At 47.8% G+C, this 25,765-nt stretch overlaps 1 protein-coding gene across 2 annotated transcripts in view; it reads right to left on the reverse strand.

Annotated features, from left to right (window-relative positions):
- PLEKHA7 (pleckstrin homology domain containing A7) overlaps positions 1-25,765 on the reverse strand; it is a 220,594-nt gene that overhangs the window by 3,888 nt on the left and 190,941 nt on the right. For both annotated transcript variants that reach the window (XM_047072238.1, XM_047072237.1), the window contains exons 14-26: positions 21,808-21,876; positions 21,547-21,627; positions 20,496-20,645; positions 19,854-19,955; positions 13,450-13,558; positions 13,057-13,283; positions 9,898-10,086; positions 9,681-9,798; positions 7,578-7,681; positions 6,770-6,970; positions 3,810-3,968; positions 1,437-1,570; positions 536-678 (exon numbers count right to left, since the gene is read on the reverse strand). In XM_047072238.1, the coding sequence (XP_046928194.1) occupies positions 536-678; positions 1,437-1,570; positions 3,810-3,968; positions 6,770-6,970; positions 7,578-7,681; positions 9,681-9,798; positions 9,898-10,086; positions 13,057-13,283; positions 13,450-13,558; positions 19,854-19,955; positions 20,496-20,645; positions 21,547-21,627; positions 21,808-21,876 (1,786 nt within the window). The remainder of the gene's footprint in view (positions 1-535; positions 679-1,436; positions 1,571-3,809; positions 3,969-6,769; positions 6,971-7,577; positions 7,682-9,680; positions 9,799-9,897; positions 10,087-13,056; positions 13,284-13,449; positions 13,559-19,853; positions 19,956-20,495; positions 20,646-21,546; positions 21,628-21,807; positions 21,877-25,765) is intronic.

The following is a 25,765-nucleotide window of genomic DNA, read 5'->3' on the forward strand; positions in this document are numbered from 1 at the left end:
CCCATCCCACCGTGTTTTTTCCCCACTGACCAGCAAAGTCCACTTCCCAAGTCCTGGTCACTGGCATAGGCCACCCTGATAAAGTGGACAGTGGCTTTGATTTGGGGAACAAAGCAGGGGCTCCCTTTGCCTCACCCCAGCAAGAAATTCAAGCACCACTGCTTTCCTGCCCCTTTGTGAGGCCAGAAACCTTAGCCTTGGGCCCCCTGGCTCAGGGGCCTGAAAAACCTGTTTTTAACCCACATTTGCAGAGAAAGCTGAATAGCAGCACCACTCCCAGATTTAAGAATGAGCTAAAGACATCCTCTCCTGGGCCTCTTTCCTCTGACCCTCCTGAGCTCTGGTTCTCTCTACCACCTGTGCTGCCCCATCTCACCTCCCAAGCCCTGAGGGACAGGAGGACATTCCAACTGGCTCTCAACTACCAAGCCTGACACCTGGTTTTCTCCAGACTCCCTGACAAGCCATGCTGGACTCTGAGCCCAGGAAGCAGTGAGGGGGAGCCGGACTTGGAGGCTGGCATCCATGGCCTCACCTGCCACCTGCTTGCTGCGCTGGGAGGCCTCGGAGGCCAGAGCGTAGGAGATGTTGATGATGCGCTCCTGCTCCTGCAGCTGTGAGTCCAGGTCGGCCACGCTGTTCCGGTCCTGGCCTGATGTCGGCTGCAGGTTGCACATGCTGCAGGAGGGCCAGAAAGCAAGCTATGGGCCCCCACCATCCCTGGCATCTGCCACAGGAGAGGAGGGTCTCCCTGGCCTGGAGACTCTCACCCTTTGAGGGGGCATCAGATAAACAGAGAGTACTTTTTCTCCAGACAAAGGTGTATGTGCTTCTCCCAGCTTTGTCCCTCCTTTGGGGGGATCATGGACCTTAAGAAGAGTTACAGCACTGGGTTCCTATTAAATCCTGAAGTGAAAAGGCTAAGCTAGCTCTGAAAGAGAGGCTATCAAATACCAGGTTTACGTTTCTGAAGCTCCAGGGGCTGAGGGGACAGGAAAGCCTTCTGTCCTGGCCTCCAGGAAAGTAGGCAATGCATCTGGCACATCAGAACAAGGTTGGCTCTGGTCTGGGGATCTGTGTGAGGAACTGAGAGGGCCACCCTTGGGGCTGATCTTCAACTGTGTCCACCTCACTGTCACACTTGGCTCCACTTCCTACCTTTGCCAACATCACAAGACATAGATCTGGGGGCAAAGTGCCAGGATGGCCCTCTATTGAGGATTTCAGGACTTCCCAGACGACCTAGCAAGCTTCCTCACAGATCCATCGGTGCCGTGCTGAGAGCCAGCCTGCCCTTCGCAATAAACAGGGCTTACCTGAGTCAGAGGCCTGGCAAAACACGCACCCTAGTTAGCCTGGCCCAGGGCCCCTGCAGTTGAGACACCCCTGGGGTCCGCCTAGCAGGCTGTCAGGACTCGGGCATCGTAAGAGCTGACCTGGAGCGAGCAAGGATGTTGCGGATCTTCTCGGCTTTGCGATACCGCGCCTGCAGCTCCTCAAGGCTGGGCGGCTCCTCAGGGTCCAGCTCCACGTAACGCTCGGGGATGGAGACCTTCTCTGGTTTGGACAGCTGAGGAAAGGACCGGGCAGTGGTGGGGGGGGTCTCAGATATCGGGTTTGGGACTTGCTCCTCTCGCCTGTCCCCTAGCTCAAGGAGGAACATGGAGCCCACAGAGTTAAGCAACTTGCTGAGATCAACAACAGTCCACTGTGGAGTCGGGATCTGAACGTGGATCTGACTCCAAAGCCTGTGTTCTTTCTACCACACCAGACAACCTCCTACAGGCCAAGGGAAGGGAAGGGGAAGACAAAACAGCTAGACTGGAAGCGCTCCAGATTTAAAAATGATCATTCTCAATGCCGCCTTCAATATGAGCTGATCCCTGCCTACCTCCACAGCCACACTGATCCACCGTGCGGCCTCTTCCCCGGCTCTTTCCTCTGCGTGGGATGCTCTTCCATTTGCTCCATGCTTTCTGACCTTTTGGACCTCACCTCCAGAAGTCTCCCCTGTTCCTTACCCTCCCCCTTACCCCGGCCCCTGATACCCCCTCCTGTTTTCTGTTTCTCTCTCTGCTGTCTAGCGCAAGGACCTGGCACCCTGCAGCCCTTCAGCAAATACTCCTTGGATGGGTGGATGGATTGATGGATGAAAGAAAGTGATAATGCTTTCTGCGCCTACAAAAGCTCCTCTGATCTAGACAGGAGGCAGCCGTGCGGTGTCTACTGCTTGTGAGAGGAAAATGTCCCCCAACTCCCTCCCACCGGTCTCTTACGTGAACCCAGCAGCAACCTCAGCCTGGTGAAACCTTGCTTAGACTAAGAATGCTAAAGGCAACTTATGATCCCTGATCCCAGGGAATTTCTTCCTCCTCGAACTACAAAGGGACACTAAAATGGGGTTGGTTGAAGCTTCTAAAAAGCTAAATCCAATCCCAGGGTAAATCTGGACTTGAATTAAAACCCATGCAGACCTTTCATTCTGGTGAAAGACGGTAAGAAATAAGCTCTTCTCTGTTATTTCCAATGAGGACAGATCCAGAGGAAGGAAGTAGATTACATTGTAGCAGGAGGGATTTAGGTTAGAGATAAGAAAGGACTTTTTCCCCTGGCTGGCAGGCCAATTAGGACACCATGAAGCATACTTCCGTTGCCAAAGCAACATGCAGAAGCTTCTTGTGTGAATCTGAGAAAGCACAGACCTTTGGCTGTTTCAGAGGTGCCAAAGGGAAAAGGTCTGAGGGCAGGGGACTGGCTTCATTAATCCCTGGAGCTCCAGCTGACCCCAGAACTCAGCAACTCCACAGGTGTCAATTTGTCCATACCCTGCTAAATCTGTCTTTCATGTGGGGAGAACATTTCCTCTTGTGCAGTTTCAGTGCAGGCCAAGTCCTCATACAAATATTTGTGGGGTATCTGTGGGCCACTGTGCACTTCATTCAACAGAATTGTCATTCAGGAAATATTTACAGAGCACCTACTATGTGCCAGGCCCTGTGCTAGGTACTAAGTGCACAGAGGTGAACCAAACAGCCATAGACACCATTCTACAGAGCTTACAAATGGCACAATATAGGCCACAGAAGACCGCCCCATGTCTTGAAGACCCTGAGTCTGTCACCCTCTGATTCCTTGCTCTTTCCTTGGGTAAGAGATAGTCCTGACTTATAGAAGACCCAGGGGTTTCTTGCTTTCCTAGGCCTGGCCAGTCATGATGCATTTGTGCCACCAGAGGGCAATAGAAGAACTCAGACCAAAGCTATGCAGGTCTCCTAAGCTCTGCCATGGCTGGAAATTTCACTTGTGATTTTCAGACCTGCTCGCCTCCCACCCCCCACCCACACACCAAGTCTAATTGCTCAAGTTGGCCAAACTGGCCAGTCGCTAAGGCCAACTCCTAGTTTTCCAGGAAACATTTCCCAACAATAACAACTACCTCATCACATGCCTACTATGTGCCAGGCCCTGTGCTCATAGCTTTCTGACCGTTGCTAATCCTCCAGGTAACATGCTGAGTCACTTTACTCCTCACCACAACCCATTTCATCGTTGAGGAAGCTGAGGCCCAGAGAAGTTAAATGACTTGCTGTAAAGTATAGAGAGAGACAGATTTTGAATCTGCATCATCAAAATACCTGGCTCTTTTTATTGCCTCGAGCTGCTATTCATACATTCTCCTGACCACTCTGAAGCTGAACCCCTGTCCCCATTCAGGACAACACCCCCCAGTGCCACTGGAAGGGTTGGTCAGGCTGCGAGCCCAAAGGCCGGTTCTCCTGGGGGAACATAAAGGAAGCCCCTGCCCTCACCTCTCTGCTGATGTCCAAGTCATAGTCTTGAGGTTCCAGGTCCAACTCAGTGACTGGCATGGCCTGTACTTTCAACCAGCCATTCTCCTCCTTGTCCTTTCTTTCCCCTTGCATGGCCCGTTCCAGCAACTGCAGGTCAAAGTCCTGCTCACGCTTCCACTGGCAACAGAACAAGAAGGTTAAATGTAGTCACTTCCTGACTGCTAAAAGAGCCATGCTTGTGCCCTTTTGGATGGGGCTTGCAGGCAATGGGGTCCTTGGAAAGAGGGCCTGTGACCCATTACGGAAAAGCTGTGTGGCCATGGACACCTTGCTGGGTGCTATAACCCTGTGTAATGGAGAATGAGGCCTCTACCCCTTTTATATGGCCTGATTCCAGACTGCTGATTTCTCTCTGATCTGGGCCCCCAGAAAATTCACACATGTACCTCCAGGGCCCAGTTCTAAGACCCATGGCTTTAGACCCATAATGCTCTCCAGGGATACAGGAGGCTTCCAGGTCCAAGAAGGTGACCCCAAAACAGAACTTGGGATACAGCTCCAGAGAAGGGACTGTCCCTTCTGCTGCCACATAGCTTGTGGAAGGCTTTCTGGTTCAGCAGCCAGAAATGATGGAAAAACAAGCCCTGTGAGGCCCTGGTAAGCGAGTAGAATAGCCAAGACCCTCTCTAACAGGTACTCCCAAGAGGATACACTTAGGGGTGGAGGATATTGCACCCTCAGCAGGGCCAGGAAGGTCCAAGCAGGAATAGCTAAACTGCTATTTACCCAGGCATCTATTTGGGGCAGATATTTTAAGTTAAAAAAAAAAAAAAAAAAAAAAGAAACTATGTAAAACTGAAATGCTAAACCAAATGCAACATATCCAAGGCTATTCCTCAGTATCAACTATGTAACAAATCATCTCTTCAGAGGGAAAACCAAACTGGCCATTTTAAGATTCAAGCACAACTACGCAACTCTGCAGGGGCCTTTCAAATCATCCCTGCGGCCTACACACTGCCTTTGACCCTGAGCAGGTTGTTGAGAGGAGGAAACAGGTTCAAAGGCTCTTTTTTTCTTGAGCAGACACCAAGCACATGCTTCTCCATCCCAGGTCACCTCCTCCCTCCCACCCTATACATCTCACAGAGCCCCAAATGGTCATGATTATCTTTGATGCCTCCTCAAGTCCTCCCCAAAGCCCCAAACCCATTGCTATACCAGCACATTTCACCCATTCATGCACAAGCTCTCAATATGGACTCCAAGCCAGTGTAATTGCTCTTAGGTGATGGTTTCCAATTACAGTATGAAAGGATTAGGCATTTGAAGTTTCAAGGATGAAAAATTAATTTAATGATTCACAAAGAAAATTCACATTTTCTTACACGCTCACAAGTGCCCCAAATAGAGACAAGTCCTCATTTAAACCCAGCCTGATTGTTTCCACAAACAGAAAAAGTTCACTGAAGTTCACAGAAAAAGTTCACTAGATTCTATGATGTATCCTGGGGAAGAACCACGCCAATCCATTATCATTAAGCAACACGTTTATTGGCGTTGATGCAGAGACTTACACAAGTCTTTTTTAAGAGAAAAATTACAAGATATTCAAGTTACGATTTTTAGATAATCTTTCTACATTTGAGACATCAGGTTGTAAAAGGTCAGTGTTACCCCCAAATGACATTTGCTTATAAAGTTTAAAAGTTACCGGCTTTGCAGCTTTTGAAGCTAGGAGTGTCCTGGGTCTTACCCCTTTGGTGTCTGTGCTAACAGCTGCAGAGAGGTCCTCTGAATACAGAACATAATATATCTCGCCATCCATTCAAACTATTAAATACTAAAAATACAGAAAGTTTTCCATAAGAAATTGTGCGATAGGACTGGAGGAATTAAAACTGAACCACTTTAGGATTGGTAGAATTTATTTAATCGTGTGATCTCTGAAGTCTGTATCTGCTGTCCAGGTGTAAGGCATGGACTTGGATAAATTCATAATGCCCAGACCTCTGCCCATGATCATGGCCCTCAGGCAGCGGGGTTGGCTCAGCCTTACGGGGCAGCTTTTGGGTTAAGTGAATTATGAGTCAGTAGGCCTACATAAAGGGGGCAGCAGAAAGGTGAGTGACACATGGGAGTGCTAGCTAGGCTATGGAGACAAGAGCTGCTATTACAAGCCTGGTAACAAAGAGCACAGGCCAGTTAGAGAATGTTCAATGCAAATTAGAAGCTTCTGTAAACACAATCAGGCAGGATTAGAGAGGCAATGAGCGGTAACACTAAAAGCAAAAGAGCTTGTGCAATGAATTAGGGAAAGAACAGTCTGGCTAGAGGTCTAGGGAAACACGTGATTTCAAACAACAGGGAAAAGTCAAATGGAATGTTTCCCAAAAGGACTGAAGGGGACTGAGGGCAGGGTGCAGTTCCTGGAAGCACCACCAGGAGGCAGCACAGAGTCCCCAGCTCTCTAGGGACACCATGAGGCCTGCCAGCACCACAAGCTGTGGGAGACCACGTGCTCTCAGGGTTGTGGAGCACCACCCTGTGCTCAGTTGCTCCACAGGGCATCACTTAGAGGTTTGGGAGGCAAGTTGGCTTGGGCTCCCCCTCATCAAATCGTATCATCATCTTCCTCTTCCATTCCTGAACTCTGTACACCCAAGTCCTTGATTGAGCTGAGACTCCAAATGCTACCATGGCCTCTCTCAAGCTCAGCTTGGAGAACAAACTTGGGACATTTTCTCTGGTTCCCAGGCTCCTGCCGTGACATCCTCACTCCTTCTCTGATTCTGGATCACCCTCTGACCAGGTGACACATGTGGCCTGGGTTGTGGACAAACAGCCTTGTGGGGTGTTTTCTGAACCATCCTGGTCGAAGGCCTACTCTCTCCAAGGTGTGACGTTCTTATGTTCGGGGAACTCAGGGAAGCTTTGCTCCTGTCCCAGCCCCTCCTGCCTGGACCCTCCTAACATACTGAGCCGAGATCTCCGGGGAGAGGTTGGCTGAGGTAGCGGGACGAGGGCAGGCCCGTCCTCTCTCCTTGGCTCAGCGTCCTCTTGCGCTCCCGGACCAGGGCCTTCTGGTGCCGCTTCATGCGCTCCAGCTGCTCCTCCGCACTCATCTTGCCCCGCTGATGGTCCCCTGAGTACAGACGCTCCAAGGCACTCTTGGGTCTCTGAGGAGCAGGAGAGTGAGAGACAGGGCAGCTAGGCTGGGACACAGAGGACAGCCACCCTGTGGCTTCTCACTCCCATTCTCTCTCTCTCTCTCTCTCTCTCTCTCTCTCTCATACACACACACACACACACACACACACACACACACACACACACTAGTTGGGCTCCTCTTAGCCATAGAGAACCCCTTTCTCTAAGCATACTCATGGACACAATATCCCTGACTCTCAAAGGCTCTCTGGGGAGCACCACATTCTGCACATGCAGACACTGAGGCCCAGGTTCGTCCAGCTGGGCACACATACAGCACGTGATGGGACCAGAACTCAGGGTGCAGACTTCCTGGGTACCCTCCTGGGAGCCTGAGAGGATGCAGAGAAATGTGGAGGGTCCATAGGAAATGGAGAGAGCTGTATGATGCTCTTCTAGGTGGGCAGTGGAAAAGGTATCACTGAGCACATGATGACAGGGACCCTGAGCTCAGCTGAGGTCATCTCAGAGGCCATCCCCGGCGCTCACAGGATTGCCAGTCCATCCACCTCAGAGCCCTTCCCTCTGTGGGTGAGGGAGCAGTGTGCTCCCTGAGAACTTCTCAAGGTCACTCACAGGGAAGGTCACCTTGCTGCTTTCGGCATTGAGACCCCTCCGGAGTGTGACGTAAGGAGCAATGGTGGACGACTGCTGGAGCCTTGACGTGGACCCTGAGAGGCCTTGGTGAGGAAACAGAAGAGCAAGTGTATTTGTGATGGGGTGGACAGGTTACCAGCCCCTCCCTAATCACCTCCCACTCATGTGAGGGGGGCCATGAGGACCTAGCCAACAACCCATTCTTCTTCTTCCCTAGGGCAAGGAAGAGCAGGCCCAGATAGAGGCCAGCCCAGGAGTGCTCTCTGTCCCCAATAGGGAACAATGTCCCTGGAGACCTGCAGACTACCCTAGTCTTCCCTCACATGCAGAAGACCTGGACAGCTTGGCAGGTAGAAAGGATGAAGGGGAAGGAATGTCCTTCATCCTTTCTTCCTGATGCACTACATGGCCCAACTTGGATGCCCTGCCTCTGTGAAGCCTTCTCAAATGCCCCAGCAGAATCTATTATCCTCTATATCCTTCAGTATATTCCTTGGTTACTGCACTGACCACAATGTCAACATACCTGTTCAACTAGACTGCAAATTCAACAATGCCTGATTGGTTGAATGACTGACTGACTGACTGACTGACTGAATAAATGAATGAACGGAAAGCAGCAGCACCAGGTATTTGTTGAGCTCTTAACTATGTAACAGGCAGGCACTGTGCTAGGTGTTTTATAACTAGATTTTGTTCCACTGGCCTTACTATGGAAGCATTACCTGACCATTGTAGAGATGCACAATCTAAGACTCAGAGAGGTCAAGGAACTTGTCCAAGGTCACATGGTAGGAATATCATCGGCCATGTGCTTCCCATGTTTAGGGTCCTAGAGCTTACAGAAATCATCTCACCCTGGCTGGCTGGAGCCACCACCTATGCTTTATCCACTAACACCAATTCTTATCAGGGGTGGTCCCTGACATGTGGAAATGGACATCACACTGACTGAGGACACTGCTAGCATTTAGCATGTAGGGAAAAGAATGATTAATGTCCTGCAATGCAAAAAGAATCCTGAGCAACAAAGAAATGTCCTGCCCTAAGTGCCACTGATAAACATCTCTAGGCCACAACGAATTAAGGGAACAGTGCCCCTGGGCACAGTGCCAAGGGTTGCTGCGGCCCACACTCAGCGAAATCCAGAGCCTATGCCCTCCAGAACCAGCTCCGGCCATAGCATGCCTAGGAAGCATGGTGGGCCAGGAGTCCCATAACCCCACAAGTGCTAGAACCATAGCTGTGTCTCTCTCTGCTTCTGCATCTTACCAGAGAGGGAAAGCACTTGACTGCCCACCATGGGGAGCAGATAGGAGGGGATCAGGGGAGGAACAGATGAAGGTGCATGGTCAGCCTGCTCAGGGATTCCAGGAGACCCAGATGCAAAAAGGTGGAGAGACCTCCCTTGAAGGGGATTTCTGAGGAGAGGGTCTGGCTACGGGGAAAATGGGGGATGGGTGAGCCTAAGGGCCTAAGTATGTTCCCATCTCCGTCTTAAAGAGCTAGGAGAGGACAGTGAGGACAATGCCCAATTGTTTAAAGAAAGGACTCGTGGAGTCTCAGAGTGACACAGAAGAGCAAAATCCCCCTGGAAGGCCTAGGATGGCCATACTGGAGTCAGTCATCCAACATCCCTGCCTGCAGGGTACAATGGCCTGAAGCCACAACACTGGGATTGCATTCTGGCCCCTCATGTATTTACTATTTGGTAAGTCAGTTAATTTCTCTGAGTCGTAGTCTTCTTGTCTCTAAAATGGGTATAATAATGGTACTTCCTTCATAGGATTATTACAAATATTAACTAAAAGAATATGAAGTGCTTAAAACAGGGCTGTACTTCATAGTAATTGCTATTACCATTATTTCTGGGGGCAGATGTAATAAAAGAGAATCAGGATGTGGGCCAGAGGAAGGAAGGACAGGCCCTCCCTGCAGCCCAGAGTCTCCCCAACAGCTGCTGCCCATGCTGAGGCCCAAGGCTGCAGGCAGAAGGGTGTGAGGTACCAGGTGAGGGCGAGGGAACAAGTGGTATGGTAGAAGTGGGGGTTCCCAAAAAGCCTCCGTGGAGTTTTGCCTTACCTCTGCCTGGCAGGGTCTGGTACCTGCTGTCAGGGCCCACAAGTCCCAGGGAGGGCTGGGCCATGTCCCCACTGAAAGTCGCCAGCTCGGGTTCACTAACGTACGACCGGAGCTCTACCTGTGGGCAGAGTCTGAGGCTGTCATACCTGCCCAGTGTCATACCACCTTCCCTCCCCTCGCTCACAATGGGACAGCCCCAGGGGTCCTCCCTGCTCACCCTGGAGTCCCCATTCACACACAGCCCCTGCTCCCGGTCTCGCTTCCTCTCATCCGACTGCCGCTTAAGGCCCCTCACTGAAGTGTGCCGGATGATGGTGGCCTCCTTTGGCAGAGGTGGCACGGCCGGGGGCTGGTCCTCTGGACTGTAGAGCTCGGGGAGTGGGGGCCTGGGAGGTGCCTCGTCTTCCTGCTCAGAAAAAGAACCAGAATCAGTGCCCAGTGAGAGGGAGCTGGAGGGAGGATGCTTCCCCGTCAGGCATAGAGCAGGCCACACGAGGCCTGCAGAGCATGACTGCTTCGGCCCAGGGATGCCAACATTTCCCCTGGATGAGCTGTGAAGAAGGGGAATGCCTCTGCTCTGATCCTGTTCTTCCCTTCCATTCACTCCTTTTCCATTCTTCAAAGCATAACCTGTACAAAATCCAGAACTCAGGTTTCCTGTGTCCATGGTCTTACTTCACTTGCCAGAAAGCACCATGGGGGGAGCAGGCTGGTAACTCCATGCTTATTTGTATGTTTGACAGAACCCCCCCCCCCATCTACCCCACTCCCTGGTGCTCACGCTGAGCTGACTAGCTGTCCCCACATGGTCTCTGGACCCTTCAACAGATTGGGATCTGAGCAAGGACAGTCTACATCGTCCTGCCCTTTCTATCAGAAATGTGCGTGGTTACAAAATATTTCCTCCTTCCTGACTCAGGCATGAATAAGTAGTCAGCATGGGTGACTCACTGCCTTCCCGTCAGCCCACTCCCTGGCGGTGATGAATGTAACTATTTTTCTTGAAACGGACCCCCACACCCCCCAACAATGTTCTTTGAGAGCTGTGGCTTTTGCACAGACCAACAGCCTGGCCCCTGACTGTCATAAACACCCACCTCTGGAATCAATGACCACCGGGGCTCCTTCCTAAACGCCCCCTTTCTTAACTTAATTTTGCTTTGTTTTTCAGGATTTGGGAGAGGTCAGAAAAGGGTACTGAAGCTTGCTCTACAAAGGTTTATCAGCATTCTAGTAAAGTGACACAGCTCACTGTTGTGTGAAAACTAAGCTGCCTGTCCCAGATCCCTGCAGGCCCTCTAAGCATCAGTGGCTTCCAACCCTGACAAGGTCTTGGAATCACCAATTTCTAAAAAGCTCCCTGGAAAGATAAACGCAAAACACTGTCGCAAACACAAAACTGCCTTTGATCAAAGGGAATAGAATGTCTGGAGATGGAGGGTGGGAGCAGACACTTTATTATATACTTTTTTTGGTATATTCTGATTTTGTGTCCTGTGAGAGTATTACCTAATAAAAAAAGTAAATGATATTAAATTCAAGAAAATAAGCCAAATAAAAATGAAAGAACTATAGCTACACACAACAATATAAGTCTCACAAATACAATGTTAATGAAAAAGTGCAAGATACAAAAGAATACAGTATCACCTATAGGCAAAATTAAAGTGTTTAGACACAGGTAGCAACATTTTAAAAAGAGAAAAGAGGCAAGGAAATTGTCCGAGTCAAGATAGTGATAGTGGCACAAAAGGACTCATAGGGCTCCAGTTGCTGACAAAGTTCTATTTCTCGGTTTGCGTGTTGGTACAAACAGGTGGCCTCTTTATCATTTGTTAAATCATATATTTAGGTTTTACGTCCATTTCAGGGTATCATTGTTTCACAAATATAAATATAAAACAAGCAAACGACAATAAAATATGGTAAACCTGGTAAATGAAAGGAAAGAAGACCACCCCCAGGCAGTGACCCTGATGCTCAATCAGGTTGAAAAGCCCTGTCTGCAAGCCACAGAGGACCAAGCTGTGAAGAGCCTCTGTGACCATCTATCCCAAGCTGCTTGTTCTGTACCAGGGGAAACTGAAGAAGCCCAGAGAAGGGGTGGGCCTTGCCCAAGAACCCAGTGAGAGAACAAGAACTGGAATCCAGCACAGATCCCCGGACACCACCTCCTCCTTCTGCTCCCCATCCTGGCTAGCAGGCGTCTCACCTTAAGTCAGGAGCTCTCTGCCCCAGCCATTCCTGCTTTTTGTTTTGCTATTTTCTGTTCTGTGGCTGGTACCCCCATTGCCTTTTAGATATAAAATTGGGAAAGAGACCTCAACATGAAGAAACTCACAGCAACTCAGTCCCAGCACCTGTCATTCCAGCTCTGGGCCCTGGGCTACAGCAGGAAGCAGGTGGACAGTGAGGACTAGGGAATGGGAATTTGTGTGTTTTAGCCACCATTGCACACCAACCTTGTCACAGGTCCTAGGCACACCCAGTGCCCAGGCAAAGCTCCTCTAAGCCTTTGTTGGCAAAACCTGAAGGTCCCCATCTCAAGGTCCCCTCTACTATGGCTTCCCTGTCACTTAGGCTAGATCCCTCGTATTCTCCAGCCAAGGCTGGCCTGGCCCTGGAGACACGAACCATCACAGTACCTGACCACATCTTCTATTTCCTTAAAGTCTGCTCCCAGATTCTGTCAAAAGCTTGGCCCTTCTCTTTGCCAGTCAAGCCAAGGTGTTGGCTCAGGCAACCACATGGCCACAAAACTGATCTGAGGAGCTGGGCTGAATGTCCAGTTAGATGGCAGGTGGCACAAAGAACAGTCAGGAGATGTGGACTGGATCCACTAACATGGAGATCTCAAGCAAACGTTAACACCTTTGGGCCTCAGTTCTCATATGTGTAGAATGGGATACAGACCTTCCTGTCTATACTCCATGAGGTTATTGTGAAGATCAACTGTATTCTACAACCCACAGAGTGCTCAGCTGCTGATGAAGACAAAATACTCTTGCTGAGAGGAATTCATCACCCACAGGCTTGTGTAACTCCAGGTTTGCAAGGAGTCCTGTGTGGGGCTACCTACCTCTGCATGATGCATATCACAAATTCCACCCTACTTAACACAATCACTTCTTCTTGCTGGACCTCGGTTTTCCCACCTGCAAAATGGGAAGGTTGGGCTAGATCCTCTCTAAGGCCCTTTCCCGGTCTGGCAGTCTGAAGCACAACAGCAAGGCCCTAGCACTCCTTAACTATTCATAGCTCAGGACTCTGGCTGGTTCTGTCTTCCCAGGTTTTCCCAAAAGCTTCTCTCCCAACAGAAGCTGACCTGAGGAGACAGAGGGACAACAGCGCTCAGCAACTGGCCATCGATACTTACAACTTTGGGCTTCGTCTTGGTTGGTGACTGAAGAGGGGATGTCACTTTCCTCAGCTGGGGTGGATGAGGTCGGTACGGCACATAGGTTTGCAGCTGGGGGAAGAGTCGAACCTCCAGAGGGGTCCGCACGGGGCTGGTGGGAGGGCTGGACTGTGGGGGTGGCTTGCTCTCAGAAGTTGAGAGTGAAGGCACAGGCGGATGAGGAAACAAAGGCACCGTTTTTCTCTCTAAAGCATGTGGAGGCAAACAAAGGATGGAATGGAACAAAGACCCTCGTCTCTGGAGGACAAGGGGAGGGGCTTACACCATAAAGATCTGACCTCTGCAAGGGCCAGCCCACATACCTGGGTGTTGGCCTCCAACCCCCTGACTCCAGGAAGATGGCCTGCTCACCTGGATTTTTGACTGATTCCACCAGGATTCTAAAGTTCTCTTTATTTGCACTCAGGCCTGCAATGACATCTTCAATCCTCCAGAGATCCTTCTGTATCTGCGATTTCTCCTGAGAAAGACAAGGTGGTGGTTCATTTCCCTCTCAGATCCTCACCAGAAGTTTCTCATTAGGACTTACGCTATCATTTCAGACACAGCACCTCACCCTGTGTGGGGCAGCATCCCCTTTGGAAACCCCACCAGGGCTAGAGCCAAGCCTGCCTCGAAGCTTCATAGGGTACCACACACATGGAAAACGCCCAAGATCTAGGGGAGAAATTCAGAGGATCTTTCACATATTCACCTTGCCTATTTCTCCCAAATTTAAAAGACTGCCTTAAATACTATGGAAATGCTTCCACTTATAAGGTATCTAGAGTAATCAAAGACAGAGACAGAAGGGTGGTTACCAGAAGCTGGGGTGGAGAGGGGAATGAGGATTGTCGTTTAATGGGTACAGAGATCCAGTTTTGCAAGATGAAGAAAATTCTGCAGATGGGTTGCACAACGTGAATGTAGTTCACACTACTCAACCATATGTTAAAAATGGCTAAGGTAATCAACTTTGTTATATATATTTTATCACAGTTAAAAAAAATAGACTGTTTTAGGCAACCATGGCAAAAGGGAAGAGAAGGCAAGGACTAGAGGTTACACTATCCCCAGAATATAAAGAGCATCTTTTAAAAAAACTATTTCATATTTTTTAAGTAGGCTCTACACCCAACGTGGGGTGTGAACTCATGATCCCAAGATCAATAGTTTCATGCCCTACTGACTGAGCCAGACTAGTGCCCCATAAAGAACATCTTTTAAAAGACAGAGCTGAATCCTGGGATTTGGAGTTAAGAGTACAATGGGCAGCGAGTATTTGGCAATAAGAAGAAATGAAGTATTAATACATGTTATAACATGGATGAACCTTGAAAACATTTATGCAAAGTGAAAGAAGCTAGACACAAAAGGCCATTTGTTATGTCACTTATACAAAATGTCCAGAAGAGATAAATCTACAGAGACACAATGTAGATGAGGTGGGGGTGTGGATGGGGAGTGACTCTTAATGGATAGAGGGTTTCTTTTGGGGGAATGATGAAAATGTTACAAAACTGTGGTGACAGTTGCACAATTCTAAATATTCTAAATACCACTGAATTGTATACCTTAAAAAGGTGAATTTTATGGTATGTGAATTATGTGACAAAACTTATTTTTTTTAAAAGTACAATGGGAAAAGGGCCAGGCTACCCAACCATATGCATACTCTGACAAGTTACAATAGAAATCGGACAGGGAGAGATACTAAAAAGAGGTGAGCAGACTTTATCAGGATTAAGGGACTGTGGGCATTTTATGGAGTGTCGTTGATACACAATGTTACGTTAGTTTCAGGTAACATAGTGATTCAACTTCTCTATATGTTACACTATGCTCACCACAAGTGTAGCTACTGTCTGTCAAGATACCACCATACAATGCTATTACAATATCACTATGTTCCCTATGCTGTGCCTTTTAATCCAATGATTTATTCTTTTATTGACTAGAAGCCAATACCTCCCCCCGCTCCCCTTTACCTGTTTTGTGCATCCCCCTCAACCCCTTCCCTTCTGGCAACCATCAGTTTGTTCTCTGTATTTACAGGTCTGAGTCTGCTTTTTTGTTTATTCTTTTGTATTTTCAGATTCCGCATGAGTGAAATCATATGGTATTTGTCTTTCTCAGTCTGACTTATTTCGTCTAGCATAAATACCATCTGTGTTGCTGCAAAAGGCATGAGCTCATCTTTTTTATAACTATGTAATATTCCATTGTGTGTGTGTATAACACATCTTCTTTATCCATTTGTCTACAGATGGACATTTAGGTTGCTTCCATATTGTGGCTATTGTAAATAATGCTACAATAAATATAGGGGTGCATGTATCTTTTAAAATTAGTGTTTTTGTTTTCTTCTGGTAAATACCCAATAGAGGAGTTACTGGATCATACAGTATTTCTAATTTTTTGAGGAACCTCAATGCTGTTTTCTACAGTGGCTATACCAATTTACACTCCCACCAACAGAACACAAGGGTTCCTTTTTCTCCACATCCTCACCAACATTTATTTCTTGTCTTTTTTATTGTAGCCATTCTGAGAAGTATAAGGTGATACTGTATGGCTTCTTTCAAAAAAAAAAAGTTTGGTTTTTTTTTGGCGTTGGGTTATAAGTTCTTCATATATTCTGGATATTAACCTGTGGGCAACTTTTAATAGAGTTGTTTGAACATGAAAGTATTCTTTTAATTTTTTTAATGTTTGTTTAATTTTGAGAGAGAGAGAGAGAGAGAGAGAGAGAGAGAGAGAGAGAGAAAACAGGAGCAGGGGAGGGGCAGAGAGAGAAGGAGACACAGAATCCCAAGCAGGCTTTGTGCTGTCAGTGCAGAGCTCAATGTCCGCCTCAATCTAACAAACCTTGAGATCGTGACCTGAGCTGAAACCAAGAGTCAGACACTTAACCGACTGAGCCACCCAGGCGTCCCAGTATTCTTTTAAGTTTTAAACTATCATGGGAGAACTTAGCTGTGATCATTCCTCCATGGGCTTAAAAGCAAAGTCCTCATACCACATCTGCTCTCGAGGCGCCCAGTCACCCTCAAGTGGAAGGATTCTTGCATGTGTGGTACTTAAGGACTTGCCTGATTCTGCAAGTAGACTATGTGCTCCTTGGTATATCCCCACAGGGCTGGGGACCCAGCAGGCTCTCAGTACATGTATGTTGAGTGAAAAAAGGACCAATCACATAAAGTTCCTTGACCAAATGAAGTCCAACAGCTGAGACAACAGATGTCTCCTAAAGGAGCTCACATTCTCATACTCTCTCCATCCTTCCAACACCAACGCACATCCTCTCAGGGCTGATAAACAAGGAATGGGCTTGATGCTTAGCGCCACACCAAAGCATGAGTGCCCTAAAACAGACATGTTATTGAGCCCAGAGTGGGTGTGTAAGCTAACAAGATTATCTCTGGAGCAGACTAAGCAGAATGCTGGGAGAAAGGTAAAGGAGGAGTATCAGATTAAAATCAACCCTTTCCCCTCTCCTCTGGCAGTCTACCTGGCATACATACCTGTCAGGTTACAGTCCTGCCCCCATTTTGCCTTTCTGCCACCCTTGTATGTAAGAAAAGAGCAACAACAAGCGAAAGCCAGAGAATCTCTAAGGTTCTCCAAGGATAATGGAATTTCAGAACTTAATGACAAAGTCAAGGAAGCTTTTGGGGAGCACGGGGTGGTTTTCATTCCTGCATCCTCACACCATGCTGGGCAGGGAAGGCTACTACGTACTGCATTCAGCAAAGGCTTGAATTTATTGTCCAGAAGTAAGAACACATACAGGTAGCCTCACTTATCACATAGTTTTCACACAGTTACCTGGATGTTCTTTATTCGCTGGCTTCCCTGCACAGGTGGTCATGAGGATCTTTATAAACAAATCCACTCATCTTCACTGAAAAGCCTACAAATTTTCTCACAGGCAAACCTGGCTAAAGGGAGGCAAGTTTCCAAGCAAGTTCCACTGCTGAGAATTTGCATATGTGGCTACAAGCGTATCTCCAGTGTTAATGACTCTGGAGTCTAATATCAGGACTCTAACAGCTTGTCTGGTCTAGAATTACACCAAAGAAGTTAGCACAAAGGCTGTTCAAAGAAGGGCTCTGTGAGCTTCCGAGGTCACTTTGGCACTCAGGGAAAGCATGAGCAATGCCTCCAGCCTAGGTAGACATCAAGCTGCAGGGCCTAGGCTTCAATCTAGCCTAGCTCTTTATAACTTACATGGTTAAGTTCTCCAGGGAGTCTGTGACAAGACTTATACATTGTACTCATTTGTTTTTTAGAGCAGAGAAAGGGATTCTGGGACTGCTGCAAGTTAAATCACCATGAAATAAGGCACGGTAGAAACACAAATGGCCAATGATCATATAAAAAGATGTTTACCCTACTAGTGATTAAATTGATGCAAATTAAAACAAGATGTCCTTTTCAGCCAGCAGAATGGCAAAAGCTAAAGAGACTGATAACATCAAGTGCTGGAGGAGCTGTAGGTAAACAGGGTTCAGCACCCTCATTCACTGTGGGTGGGAGGGCAAATGAGTGCGGCCTTTTAGAGGGTGACTGGGCAGCATCCATCAACATTTAAGATGTACACTCATTTCAACAGAGCAAGGCCACTCCTAAAAGCCTATCTTAGATAAACGCTTATAAATGGGCTTGAAAAGGCAGTTACACAGATGTTTTTTGTGGTACCATTATAAAAGCAAAACACTGCAAATAACTTAAATGCCCATCAGAAAGGAATGGCTAAGGTATGGAATATCTAGACTATGAAAACTATGCAGCTGTTAAGAACTAATTTCTTTTACTTTACACGGCCTTCTGAGATTATAGAAATCTTCTATAATCTGTGCCGTTCAATACAGTATCTACCAGCCACACGTGAGCTACTACTGAGCATTTGAAATGATTCTAGTGTGACTGAGGAATATATTTTTAATTTTAGTTAATTTCAATTAATTTATGTTTACACTTAAATAGCTACTGTATCAGGCAACATAAACTTGGGGCTATTTTTCCTGGAAAGATTTCTATAACATAAAGTTCTGACAAAAAAGCAAGTAACCGAACGTGTAAGTATGATTCCTCTCCTAAGTACACCCAACTCACACCCCCAAATAAATTATTTTATGTATGGGCACATGTCTGAAAATGCACAGAAAATGGTATGGAAGACAATACCACCCACTGATGGCACTGATTACATACAGAGAAGGTGACAGACTGGAGCAGAAGGAGAAGGGAGGGAAGAGGGGCTTTTATTTCATGTTTTGCTTTTTCTTCTTATTGTTTGGCCTTTACAGAGAGATGCATTCATGTATTATTTTTATAATTATAGAAACACAAGGAATGAAAAGCTAAAAAACATTACTGCTAAAATTAATGTAGATCATTGAAAAAGATCCAAGAAGATAAGTATAATGGGACAGAACACTTTAAGGAACTAGTAACTAGAAATAATCACTTGAAGGACTTTGTCAACAGTATTCACTAGTATTTTCAAGCCACTATGCCAAGTGCTGTGGTACCAAAAAAGAATAGGAAAAGGTTAGCTTGGGTTCAGGGAAATTATGGGGGAAAAAAACAGCAGCAAGAGACAGACAACTTCTGGGAGACCTAGCAGGCCAGCCCAGCCCTGAGCTACAGGCAAGAGTCTTCTCCACATGGTCTTAGACGAGGTTTCTGGGAATTGGCCCCCAATGGTGACTGGAGGGATAGCAGGCATCTCCAGGGCCACAAACCCAGTTCACCTCTTGTATTCCTTCACTAACATCCAAAGTCAGTACGTATATGAAGTCACTTTAAGGAAGAGCCTTGGCTAGAACCAGTCCATCGATTAGAAAGCTTAGCGTCAAAATTGGCCTAGCATGGTGCTTCATGCACAAGATGTCTCAATGAATGCTTGCTGATTTCAAATAAATTGAATTGATGTCAGGGAACTGATGGAAGAGATACAGTAGATCTGAAGTTGGGTTCAAAAGCAGGTTATTTTCCATTTTTAAAAATTTGAGGGTGGGCAGAAGCCTGATCGGGCACCACAATGGGGAAACACTGGGCAGCTGGAGGACCCAGCCTGGAAGAATAAAGACCACATAGGGCCTTTCTTCTCTCACCTTTGGGGGCAGAGGCAGCCATCAATGGAGTGGCCTGGTTTTAAGGGTAGAGGAAGCAGGGCTCTAAGGCTGCCTTTCCTGAGTAGAGCAGTGGCCACAGTGATGGGTATCTCCCAGCCTGGCTCCAGAAATGCAAATAACTGCCTGGAGACCAGAGGCACCTAGATGGACCTGGAGTCACACTGCCTCCTCAGGTGAAGGACTGATAACATCTATCTTCAGGAATCAGAGGAAGTAAGGAAGGAAGGAAGGAAGGAAGGAAGGAAGGAAGGAAGGAAGGAAGGAAGGGAGGAAGGAAGGAGGTGGGGCTTTCTGCTGCTGTCTAAGTGAGTAGCCCCAAAATGGAACCAAGAATCACGGGAACAGATTATTCTCAAGTGTCTGTAAGGTTCTCAAGCTCGGTATTTCTCTCCCCTCAGGGCCATTTCCTCCAAATGATCCGTAGCAAAACGCTTGCAAAAATGCCCAAGAGGCAGGGGGTGCTGAGGTGAGTTCTCTCATCACAGCCTGGCCGGAGGGGGGGTTGGGGGGGGGGGGAAGCAGGCTGAGTCCCGGTGGGGGAGGAAAAAGCCCCTGGGTAGGGCTCACAGCCCCACAGGTGAAGGCTCTCAGAAGAGATCAGACTTCAGAAGGGATGAAGAGCCCTTGGGTCACCTGGAAAAAAAAGGCTCTTCTGTGTTGTTCTTGCAGGGTCTGCTTCAGCTGCTCCACATCACTCTCTAACTTCAGGTATTCATTCCAGGCATTTTCCATCTCCTGTGGGCCAAGAAAATGCTTCTGATTCTTAGTTATCCCCTGACCCCAAGATGGGCCCATGAGCACCTGTGCTCTTGACCACTGCTGACCCAGCCAGGGGAAGAGGAAAGGGGGGTCCCAGAGGGTCTCAGGCAGGCCTGGTACGAGAGAGACAGGGCTTGTCTTCTCATTCCTGCTCTGACCCAGGCCACCTGCACTGTTCCCTCTCCCACACTTGGAGATGCTTTGGTCCCCCACCCCGGCAGAAAGCACCTGCACCACACGAGATGGACAAATAAAAAAAGAGAAATTCTGACATGCTGGAATTAACTGTACACAGTTCAGGGGAAGGGCCTTGCAGGCTGCTCTGAGAAATGTGGTCCCCTTGGTGTTTCACTGTAGCCATACAGGAGTCACTATATCAAGACTCTTGTCCCCGGCCACCAACTCAACTACAGCTGTGAGATAGGAGAAGCAGCCCCCTGCCCAGCCCATCGTGGGGGGTTGGGTGGAGGAATGGGGGCGGGGGAGTGTCTGCCACCCTCCACACCCTCTACACACAGTGGACTCTCTGGAGATCTCCGCCCGGATGTGGACAAGGTCCTCCTGCAGCAACCTCTGCTGGTAAGCAATCTTCTCCAGGTGCTGGGGCTGGTCTCGGTACTGCTCCATCTGTCTGTGCAATACCTCCAGGACGGACTCTAGCTGGTCCTACATCGGGCAAGGGCCAAAGAGCAAGAGGAAAGCAGGACAGTCCCTGAAGGCCTCCCCATACCATGCTAGGAACTAAATAAATCTGCTGGATCTAAGGCTGAAGGACCTACTGCCCAGCTGCAGCCTGAGTCAGGGCCTCTGATTCCAGCTCTAACTCTGCCCACTGGGTGGCCTCCTAGGACAAGTCACCTAACAGCTCTGTGCCTAAACTTCCTCATCTGTGAAGTGGGTATAAGATCATCCACTCTTTATGGGATAAACTATAAGGATACATCAAAGAGTAGATGGAAAATTCTCTTGTTTTATCAGCACATGTTATAGACCTTCAGCATCACAAATACAATGCCTTATTAAAGTGCAAAAAAAAAAAAAAATATCACACTAAGGGTCCAAGAAACCAAACACTGCAGCCCCTGGCCTGTTCCTCCTCTCTCATCTAGACTTGCTTCCTCCATAGCCCAGATCCTAGGAGGAAAGGAGCTCTAGAAAGTGATAGCCTCTGTCCTATTATAAGTATGGCCACTTTCTCCAAGGCAGTCCCCTTGCATGGAATTCAGGGGCCTGGGGTCATCACATACAAGCCAGTGGAGCCCTCCTCTCCCAGGCTAACCTCATGGTGCCTCTCAGGAGAATTAAGTCAGAGCAGAATTAAGGTGGGGGAGGGGTAGGTGGCACTCGGAATAAGCAGTCTGAAGTCTCCCCAAAAGATTTCCTCCAGGTTTAGGCAGAAACCCTCCTGGAAGCACCCTTTAAACCCACACATTGTTCTAGATAAACAAGTACCTGTTCTGGCTAAATGAATACCTGTGACATGACAGTCCAATCTGTATCTGTGGAAAATACAGAATGACAAAACCCCCTGCCAGCCATCCCAAGATTATGTGAAACTGACGCATACTTTGTTCTCCTTGAGGGCTCGGATCTTGTCTTCCAAGTCCTGGAGGATCCTGTCTTGTTCACAGAAGATGCTCAGTTTGACCTGTGAGCAAGAACAGGTGGGAGAAGGCCTGGGATGATGAGAAAAGGGCACAACCTTGAAGTGTGATCAGAAGGTCTTTGGCCTTCCAATCCCTCCAAACCCCGCCTGAAGCTGCCCGCCCACCCTGGGTCTGGGGGCAGCAGGCAGCCGGGGGGTCAGCCTGTCACCCTGTTTACTCACGTCAATGTCACTCTCCGCGATCTTCACTGGCTTCAGACTTCGATCCTTGACGAGATCCCTGCCTGTCATCTGGGAGGTGAACAATTTAAAGCAGATTAACCGCAACGTTCAGGATTAGACTTAGAGAAGGAGAGTTAGCCCCACAATGGACAAGTGTGGAAGTCTTTACAGGTAGGGTCATAGCATGAAAGGGGCAAAAATTCAGATGCTACCTCATTTGTATGCCTGTTTCATTTTAGGGAAAAACCAAAGCCTTTTTGTGATTCAAGAAGCACTTGTAAATTCCTCAAACTAAAGAAAAAGTAGGCATCCAAGATATAGTCTCATTGACTGTGGAAGCTTAATTTGCCCGAAGTGAATCCAGTATGAATCCTGGAAGATTTAAAAGACACAGTTTAGCTATCGAAAATGTGACCCCCCACCCAGGGCAGTGAGGTGAACCAGGAGGAACCAGTGAGCCCCTGGAGCACTGTCAAGCCTTAGTTTAAGGAAGCCTCTTAGCAGCTTACTTCCCCATGAGCAAGGTCAGCCTATCTCATCCTATACCATTTGGGAAGAGAATTTGGTCAAGGGATGAAGGAACCTGGATGGCTGGGGTTTTCAATTGATCCCTAAATAACTGAGGCTAGGTCATACTTGTGTAAGTCACAAGTTAACCTGTCCTCTCAAGAAAGGAAACCAAGAAGCAGTAGACAAAAATCACCCAACCTTATGAGCCAGTGGGCATTCATAACATTGTCCATCCTTCCCTTGACCCCACGTGGGCACCATGCTGCCATCTCCCACTAACCCCTACAAAGCTAAACCCAACTCTTTAGCCCATGTTTTCACTCCCCCCTAATCTCCTTCATGCCAAAAGCTGTATGGGGTGGGGGTGGGGGGAACTTTTCCACAGACGCACCCCCCTGGCCAAGTCATGGTCAGGGAGAGCCAGGTCAAATATGCCCCATGCAAGGAAGACCATCTTGCTGAACTCCATTTTGCAGATATGACCAAGGAAACAGGGTGGAGTCAACCATAGCTGAGATAGGTGATGTGTATACTATGCAGAGGGTTCCAGTGTGGATGGATAGACAATTGCTGGAGAGATGGCCCTCACTTTCTCCCTACTCCACCTGAGAGGTCCACTAAGTTTGTGAGTGTAAATAAGAAGCAAAAATATATTGGCAAACATCCTCCTTAGAACTCAAGCCACTCATGTGCCCAACTGTCCTACACTCCTTCTTCCTATAATCATTGGCAAATGCGAAGGTCAAGGTCAAGGGACAATGCCATCTCTAGGCCTTGGGCTGAGGACTGAGTCTGGCTGCAGACACACCCCCATCCATTCCTATGCTCCTTTTGGTCACACAGTAGATGGCAGGGACAGATGTCTTATTTATCTTGGTCAAGTCAGCCCTGAACATAAAGCCTGGCACACTGGAAGGCACTGGGAAAATGCTTATTGCATTGCAGGTAGGTCAAAGGTAAAACACATGTGGGTCAGTGCTATAGCATCCTGGAAAAAATAGAACTCCAGCCAAATTCTGCTCTTCAGACTGGCAGATTATGTGTACATACATGTATACACACAGTCACGGAACACATGGACTACTGCCACAATCCACAAACAAACTGCTGGCTCCTGCAAGGACAGAGGGGCAGGAAAGGTGGGGAGAATAAGGATAGGGAGGAGAAGGAGGGGTGGAATGAATCTGGTGAACCACGAACAGCTGGACCTTCCAGGAAGGACTTGGGCCAAACTCAGGGGAACCCAGCAGGTAAAGGTAGGGAGGTCACTCTGTGTCACAGTCCTCCATTAAAGCAGAGGACAATGAGCTGGTCTACTCTCCAAAGGGCTGACCCTTGGCTCACTTCCCAGGAAGAAATCATTTTCAAATTGAGATATGCTGTGGGGATTTTTCCTCCTAGCAAAACTCTTCCCCTGATTTCACTGAAGCTTTTAACAGATGATATCTTTTTGATACTGAAATAGCAAGGCAGAGAATCTAATTGAGCAATGCCTCATTTATCCAGCGCCATGAGGAATGACGTATTCGCCACAAAAAAAGGCATTTTCAGAAAGCTGAACCTTTTCAACTTTTTGATGGAAAGGTTTCTAGAAGTAAATCCTAGACTGCCTTCACAGAACTGAATATAAATTCAACCTTTTCGGGGATGAATCAGTCATTATAAAAATCAGTAATATGGAATTTCTTAGAAGTTAAGTGTATTAGGACCATTTGCCTCTTGATTAAATTCTTCTAAATTTCTGTGCTTTCATTTCCGTTTTAGATTGACACATAATGTTTCTTTTCTCTCTCAGGACATTAGGTTACTCCCTCTTTTCTAAGAAGTAACTCTCTCTTGTCCCCTTTTAATGGCTGCGGTTAAGGTGCTGTGAGTTAGGAATTGAAATGACTGAGTCTGTTAGGACTGGAGACTCAACAGAGGGACAGTTGCTGCTTTTCCCTAACTCCCTCACCTCCAACTGGGTCTGGTGCCCCTCAGGGGAGGTCCTCCCACACCTGATGTCTCCCACAACTATGGGCCTTAGTATATTAGATGATGTGCTCTCTCTCCCCTCAAAAGATAGTAACCTGATGAGAGGTGGTTGTAGGGACTATGACATATTTTCTCTGTATCCTCAAAGTCCAGCCAGGGCCCACCACATTGAGGATATTTGGGAAGTGTTTGCCTGATGAACCTGTGACCGTATCAAAATCATGTGAGTTGGCTCCTACTCCTATAGGCTTTAGACCATGGGCTTCATGAAAGTACTTACACAGCTCAAAGGCCCTTTAAACTTCTGAATTTAGCTTTGTTCTGGAGTCAAGGCTGCTATGAAATATCCACAAGTAGTATATTACATGTAATTTTCCTTTTAAAACTGTGTTTTGTGATAGCAATGTTTAAATCCATTTGAAATATCAACTATGTGTCTCCAGCATTTCTGTCACCAGAAAAAAGAGAAATTCAGTGGGCACTCATCCATTTGAAAGAGTCTGTGCACCAGAAAGGAACTGAAGGCCACTCAGGCATTTTACCTCCCTTCCACCACATCTCGACACACCTTTTCTCAGGGCTCGGGATGACTGCACATAGCACCTGCCTCCCAACCTGTAGCCTCCCTTGGAATGCTACAAAAGTTGGCTACATTTCAGGCACTACTTCTGCATCAGTCCAAGGGGGGACTTGGGAAAGGGGGTGGCCCATTTTGTTCTAGTCCAGCTCTAGACTGTTTTCAATATCAACACCCTGCCCTGAAGAAGAGCCAGCCTAATCCCAAGGCCATGGTAGAATCTCAGGATATGCCAGAGGCTCCAAGGTGACCAGGAACTGCTAACTTCTTCCTAAGAACTCATGCTTGACTCCATAGACCACACTGGTCTCTGTCTAGGTCAGTCCTCGCCATGGAGGCAGAGAGAGAATGGGAACACAACACAAGCTGGTGGCAAGCCAGGCAAGCCCCTCCCACCCCCGCGGCAGCACAAAAGATGGAGTCACAGAACACCGCATGTGAGAGGTTCAGCTTGGTGCACCAGCCAAAATGCTGAAGGGAGCTTCAACAGGAGAAAAAAATAAACCGAGATGACTTGCAGGAAGCCTGGGGGCGGTCAGGAGAGCCCCTGGTTAAGCAAGTGATGAAGTCGGCACTGAGCCAAAAGCAATGGAATGGCCCCGCTTGGAGACACAGATCAGATCGTCTTACGCTTCTCCTGGGCCGACAGCCCCGTGCTGACTTCTTCAGCACTTTGTAAAGCACGTTGATCAAAGGTTCATTATTTTTTATCTGTTCCAAACAAAAAGGCAAATATAACAAAACGTAACAGGTGAGACATCAAAAGACACTTGAAGGAGCCAGAATTTGGGGAATCGGTAAGGGGAAACTTTAGGGAGGACGCGTGCTGTGCAGTTCAAATGACTGAGTCTCAGTCTGGCTGTGCTGCTTCCCAGCTGCTGAGCCTTTCCAGATTTC

This window comes from Lynx rufus, unplaced genomic scaffold, assembly GCF_022079265.1.
Source record: "Lynx rufus isolate CCGP_SWC_20201006 ecotype Redwood Valley unplaced genomic scaffold, mLynRuf1.p SCAF_9, whole genome shotgun sequence".
Lineage (NCBI taxonomy): Eukaryota > Metazoa > Chordata > Mammalia > Carnivora > Felidae > Lynx > Lynx rufus.